The sequence below is a fragment of the Ruditapes philippinarum genome, unplaced genomic scaffold, assembly GCF_026571515.1.
Source record: "Ruditapes philippinarum isolate M1 unplaced genomic scaffold, ASM2657151v2 ctg10288_1_1_1_1, whole genome shotgun sequence".
Taxonomy (NCBI): domain Eukaryota; kingdom Metazoa; phylum Mollusca; class Bivalvia; order Venerida; family Veneridae; genus Ruditapes; species Ruditapes philippinarum.
In genome coordinates, this window is record NW_026851779.1 from 43270 (window position 1) to 50581 (window position 7312).

General features: G+C 34.9%; 1 protein-coding gene across 1 annotated transcript; it reads left to right on the plus strand.

Annotated features, from left to right (window-relative positions):
- Positions 1–66: 66 nt before the first annotated feature.
- On the plus strand, positions 67–6327 carry LOC132739309 (arylsulfatase B-like; the record flags this gene model as incomplete). The annotated part of the gene is made up of 4 exons (XM_060726999.1): positions 67–1263; positions 4801–4912; positions 5325–5376; positions 6222–6327. Coding segments are annotated over exons 1-4 (373 nt in total), but the record flags the coding sequence as incomplete, so codon positions are not given.
- Between the last annotated feature and the right edge of the window lie 985 nt (positions 6328–7312).

Genomic DNA, 7312 nt, shown 5'->3' on the forward strand with positions numbered 1-7312 from the left:
ATAAAGCGACACAAATTGAACAAAATACATATACGGGTACTTGTTCTCAAAGGCTATAAATAGCAATATCGATTTTATAACCTCACAAACTGTTAAGTTTAGAATGCAGTTCCTCAAAATTGAAATATGGATTTATCGGATATCTAAACTGTGCAGAAAAAAATTAATCATATATCGTCAATTAATATTTATACGGAAAACTCCGACAATTTGTAAATAATTCGCATTGTCCGGCTAAATGCAGTTACATTTTTTATGGTAACGGACACAGCTCTTCTTTTTCTCAGAAAGTCAAGAATTTAAACATTTTGATGAATCTGACCTTTTCCATTCAGTACGCTCATATTTAGATAACTAACCAGAACATTATAATTAAGATTCAAGTTCTTAACTCGTTTAACTTAAAGTTTCTTTGATGCACATTTATTTAAACCATTTAAGTGCATTATTTCTATTACTTGAAAAATTGCTTTGTGTGAAGAGGAAATGATATATAACCTGTGGGTGTACAATACTGATATTCAGACACAAAGATGTTTATTATTATTATTATTTTATTTTTCGAAACAATACTTAAACTTGAAAAGGTTTTAACACCGTGAAAACATAAAGCACTTCGCTTAATAAAAAATTGAACTAACTTTTAAATCTAATTATCAATATACTCTTTCTTTTAGACTATGCGATCACATTTTGTTAACAACTGTCCACATGTTAGCCATTGGCACTATATTCAGATAAAATTTTCGCCGTTAATTTTTACATTAATTGAAAGTTCGAAGTCAGATGAATACTTGTAGAAAATGAATTTAATGTCCATTAAATTGTACGAATGAATTTCACGAACAAAACAAGTTTTTTATGTGACTCTATCTTAAAATGTGTTCGCTGTTCACAAGCTATATATTTTTTTCAAAGCTTATTTTGACACTATATTACATAAAAAAAACTTGTGTCGTTTTAGCGTAAACAAACTGTAGTTCAATTATTAATAGCAGGTAAAGGTGTCCCAGTATTGAGTCTAATCAATATCAGCGTTCATGAATATTTGAAAGAGTGCTTACAATGGAATATTTACTTGATATGAATTTAATACCAGTGACACATTTGTGATATTTTATAGAAATATGTTAATGTAATATCATTTTAACAAGTGCACGATGTTGACATTGTTTACTGTTAGTTTGATTTATATGTTAATATGTACCAGTATCTCGGATGGTAAAAGGCCTAACATTGTGTTCATTGTAGCGGATGATTTAGGTATGCATTATATTGTTATATGTTGTTATCAACAAGTTTCACACTAGATATAGATGTCTGGACCTGTTTATTATAGTAGGATTTCTTTTTGTCATATACGCTCAGAAAAGTCATAATTTATGAAAATGTAAATAAAGATATAAAGTATACGTTGTACACACACTGGGATTATTGTTCAATAAAATTATCTAGTATGTTAATTATACGTTATCTTAGAGCCATTAAGTATTGTCGTTGATCTCCTTTCTACATCCGTTACTCATTCAGATTCTATAATAGAATACGTCAACCTTTACAAAAAATATGGTAGAATGTTTAAAACTTAGATAGAAAATCTTACACGTGTTACTTTTAATTTATTATTTAAAGGTCGCTTTATTACCAGTATAAATGTCTTAAATTGATTTTTCCATCTACCCTTGATATAACCATTCACCATGATCAAAATATGTACTGAGTGAATAACGGACAGTGCAAACCATGACAGAACGACACTAATGTGCCGACTAATCCTGGTCTCTGTATAGCATATTGCCGCCAGCAGGCTAAATGTAAAACACGTTTAGCCTATTACCGTCAGCAGGCTAAAGGTAAAACACGTATAGGCTATTGCCGTCAGCAGGCTAAAGGTAAAACACGTATAGCCTATTGCCGCCAGCAGGCTAAAGGTAAAACACGTTTAGCCTATTGCCACCAGCAGGCTAAAGGTAAAACACGTATAGGCTATTGCCGCCAGCAGGCTAAAGGTAAAACACGTATAGGCCATTGCCACCAGCTGGCTAAAGGTAAAACACGTATAGGTCACTGCCGCCAGCAGGCTAAAGGTTTAAAACACGTATAGGCTATTGCCGTCAGCAGGCTAAAGGTAAAACACGTATAGCCTATTGACGTCAGCAGGTTAAAGGTAAAACACGTATAGGCTATTGCCGCCAGCAGGCTAAAGGTAAAACACGTATAGGTCATTGCCGCCAGCAGGCTAAAGGTTAAAACACGTATAGGCTATTGCCACCAGCAGGCTAAAGGTAAAACACTTATTGGCTATTGCCACCAGCAGGCTAAAAGGTAAAACAGTTATAGGCTTTTGCCGCCAGCAGGCTAAAGGTAAAACACGTATAGGCTATTGCCGTCAGCAGGCTAAAGGTAAACACGTATAGCCTATTGACGTCAGCAGGTTAAAGGTAAAAACACGTATAGGCTATTGCCACCAGCAGGCTAAATGTAAAACACTTAAAGGCTATTGCCACCAGCAGGCTAAAGGTAAAATACGTATAGGCTATTGCCGTCAGAAGGCTAAAGGTAAAACACATATAGCCTATTGACGTCAGCAGGCTAAAGGTAAAACACGTATAGCCTATTGACGTCAGCAGGTTAAAGGTAAAACACGTATAGGCTATTGCCACCAGCAGGCTAAATGTAAAACACTTAAAGGCTATTGCCACCAGCAGGCTAAAGGTAAAATACGTATAGGCTATTGCTGTCAGCAGGCTAAAGGTAAAACACGTATAGCCTATTGACGTCAGCAGGTTAAATGTAAAACACGTATAGGCTATTGCCACCAGCAGGCTAAAGGTAAAACCACGTATAGCCTATTGCCGCCAGCCAGCTAAAGGTAAAACACGTATAGGACATTGCCACCAGGCAGGCTAAAGGTAAAACACGTTTAATCTATTGCCACCAGCAGGCTAAAAGGTAAAACACTTATAGGCTATTGCCACCAGCAGGCTAAAGGTAAAACACGTATAGGCTATTGCCACCAGCAGGCTAAAGGTAAAACACGTTTAGCCTATTGCCATCAGCAGGCTAAAGGTAAAACACTTATAGGCTATTGCCGCCAGCAGGCTAAAGGTAAAACACGTATAGGCTATTGCCGCCAGCAGGCTTAAGGTAAAACACGCATTGGCTATAGCCGCCAGCTGGCTAAAGGTAAAAAACACGTATAACCTATAGCCGCCAGCAGGCCAAAGGTAAAAACACTAAAGGTAAAACACGTATAGGCTATTGCCGCCAGCAGGCTAAAGAGAAAACACGTATAGCCTATTGCCGCCAGCAGGCTAAAGGTAAAACATGTATAGGCTAAAGTCGCCTGCAGGCAAAAGAGAAAACACGTATAGCCTATTGCCGCCAGCAGGCTAAAGGTAAAACACGTATAGCCTATTGCCGCCAGCAGGCTAAAGGTAAAACACGTTTAGCCTATTGCCACCAGCAGGCTATAGGTTAAACACGTATAGGCTATAGCCGCCAGCAGGCTAAAGGTAAAACACGTATAGGCTATTGCCGCCAGCAGGCTAAAGGTAAAACACGTATAGGCTATTGCCGCCAGCAGGCTAAAGGTAAAATACGTATAACCTATTGCCGCCAGCAGGCTAAAGGTAAAACACGTATAGCCTATTGCCACCAGCAGGCTAAAGGTAAAACACGTATAGCCTATTGCCGCCAGTAAAGCAAATTGTAGAGTAAAGTAAAAATAAAACAAAGTAAAGTAAATATTTAATTATCGTGACACGTGAATATCTATTACAATACGTATAATAATTTTAAATAACACTTTGTACAACAACAACGTATTTGCTTAAATGTTATAACAACATTATAGCCATACAGGATAAATGTAATAATGTACATAATATTATGGTTTGTTTTCAAATACCACTTTGAGTCAAATTTGTATATTATTGACAAACTTAAGACGCGCGACTTGTAAATAAGACGTTTGCATCTTGGTGATAGTTTATGGAGTATGTTTAGTTTATTTTCTTGTGGTTATGTTATCACGTTAGTTTATTTTCTTGTGGTTATGTCATCACGTTAGTTTTGGATGACATGAAGTCATTATTTAACGAGAAATTCTTCAAGGAGAACAAAACAAAAATATTTTACGAAACGACAAATTTGTCCTTGAATTATTTTGTTATTTTACTTATAGATTATTTGCATTGCAAAGAAGTAGACGTGAATTATTTCATTGTATGTATTTTTGTTTTAATTACCGTAAAACATTATTGCTGTCTTATTTACAAATCAAGATGAAATTTTAATATGCTTGAAAATTATGTTATTTAATAATTTACAAAATGTCCAATACTTCCTTCTTCCCTTTTCACGTTTTCCTCCTTTTCAACGTTCTGCATTTTGTATCGCTAAAACAGGTCTTCCTTTCCTTCCAATATATAGTAGATCGATTGAACTAGAGTAAATCTTTTGTATTCAATTTTGTATAGTTTGAAAAGTGCTGTTAACGCGGACAATATTGTACAGAGCTTTGAAAAAATATTAAAAATATTAAACATAGTTTTCAGTTTATTATTAAAAAGATATTAAACAGAATAGACTAAGGAATATACTATCTTCCGTCTGACGTGTTTCTGACGTAAATTATACTAATGAAACTGAAACTTAAACTGATAAAAAACATAGTACCCTTTTTACCTTTTCCGAATCACAGGTTGGCCATTTATAATTTGGTTGATTTATGTTATAATCAGAAAGACAACAAAGGGGTGGTATGAATTAACCATCAGACAAATTATAAATTTTCAGGATGGAACGATGTCGGGTTCCACAATCCATCTATGATCACACCTAACATTGATAAACTCGCCTACCAGGGAGTGCTTCTGAACCACTCGTATGTTCAACCAGTCTGCTCGCCGTGGAGTATAGCTGATACATGCACAACTGTCGTATTTTTGTTTCGATTCGCTTAGTACTTGTTCGTTCTAGGGACGCATTTGGGCGTGTTTCAATGAACTGATAGCTTCCAACACAATCGAACTAACATAAATTCTGTATTTGATATTGAATAAACTAAATAAATGCTTATTTATTTTGTCACACGGTGGCATTTTTTATTACTGTTTCTTTATTTATATTCTCAAATTTCCAGTAGAATGAGTTCTTTCCCCATGATTAATAGAAATCTATTGTGAACCAGTAGAAACAACAAATATACAATGTGCTTATAGAAATGGTTTATAATTTATTATCCCTTTAGTGATTTTTGCATACAATATATAAAATGTGTCCGTCCGTTATATAAAGGTTTCTTCATTTCATTGTGATAGATCAAGACATGCCTTTATGACTGGGTACTATCCATTTAAAGCTGGCTTGCAGGTACAATATCTTCCATATTATCCTTTGTCATAATAACCTTTGAAGAAAAAACGCTTTCTTCTAAGAAGAATATTTCGTGACAAGACAGGACGCCGAATGATACATTTTTAAAAAGTAGATCATTCATTTAAAAGTCTCATATATATCTTTTCATTATTTCGAGCGTTTGCCATTTTTCTTTCTCCCAATGAACATATATATGACAGTAACGAGATGTGTGGAAGTTGGCGGGTCCCGGCGCCAACTTTCACGCCGCCAGGCCGCTGGGCCGCCAACTTCACACATCTACAGTAACGAATGAATTCATCATGCCGTTTAAAAAGTAACGATTTAACATTTTTGCTTAGTTTCCGAAATCCGATTTTTTAAGTCGATTTTCTGATACAAATTGTACTTCTTGCGATATTAAAGGCCCATTTGCCTCAGAAAATGTTTTTATTTTTATTTTCCAAAAGCTTTTTATTTTTAATGTTTTTGGTTATATTTTCAAAAAACTAACTCTATGGCATGCTTTTTATCTGTTGTTTTTTTTTTGGCAATAAGGTACAGTTATTGTGAATTAGTATTTTGCACGGAAGTCAAAATACTGTATACTTTTTGGTTTACATTTTACTTCTTTTTACGAAGAAATATTATATTCGAATTCATCTCTACTTTCTTCAGGTGATAGACATTCTAACATGCTCTTAAACGATTAACTAAACGTTATACATCTCATATTTGCCATTTTTACAACAGGAAAATATTGTTTTCATTACCTAAGGCGTAATGTGCCTTTTAATGGTAATTCTGGCATTTCTTTGCATAATGTGCCTTTAATGGTAATGCTGGTGTTTCTATTACAGCATATGGTGATATGGGACGAGCAGGATGTGTTGTTCACCATTTTAAACATGACGTTTCTTTCCAGTCATCTCAAGAAGCTGGTTATGCTACACATGCTATTGGAAAGTAAGAATCTCATGCGCCCATCAAAAGGCTGAGGGGGTAGTAGGGGTAGGGTCCAAAGAAATGTCTCGGAATTTTCCTAAAAAGTTCAAGTTCAGTTAGAGGGCCCGTGGTCGAGTGGTTAAGGTCGTTTGACTTCAAACCACTTGCCCCCTCACCGCTGAGGGTTCGAATCTCGACAGGGACTTTGGATTCTTACATGTGAGGAAGATATCCAGCTAGATTACGGAACGTCGGTGGTTCTACTCAGGTGCCCGGTCGTGCCTGAAATAATGCATGGAAGTGCACCTGAGGTCTTCCTCCACCAGTAAAGCTGGAACGTTGCCAAATGACTTATACTGTGTCGGTGTGACGTAAAACCCAAAAACAAATAGCATTCAGTTCATAAAAAGAGTGGGAAGGGCTTTTTATATTTAAGGCAGATTTATATTTTAGCCTGACATCAACTGTTGGTCAACTACCATTATAACAGTCTATCTTTTGAAATACATAGTCCAAATCGGCTCAACTTGACAATGAAAAAAGGAACATAATGTCACTTTTTATGAATGCAAATTGGTGAAATATTTTGTGAAATCTAATTATTTAGAAAGTTATAATACATCGCAAGAGTATTTTTCGTAACATATATAAATAAATGCACGCGTGAAATATTTTCGACCTATCTTTACTACGACAAATAAAATATTTCATCAAATACATTATTTATTATAATTTACGAAATATACGTGCAGGCACGTGGCTCATTTTTATTACCTTTATACATGTATTCTGATGTTTTTAAATGATGTTTATTTAACAACTTGACGTACGCAATCTTATAACATGAACTGAATTTTTTGTGGAAGATAGAAATAACAACTGTTTATAAAACTATTGCTATATTATATTACAGGCAATTCAATAAAAAATTACTTAGTGGTAAAAGCTTATATAAGCTAATAGATAAGACTTTTGAAATATTCATTTAGAATTTAATAACTTTTTT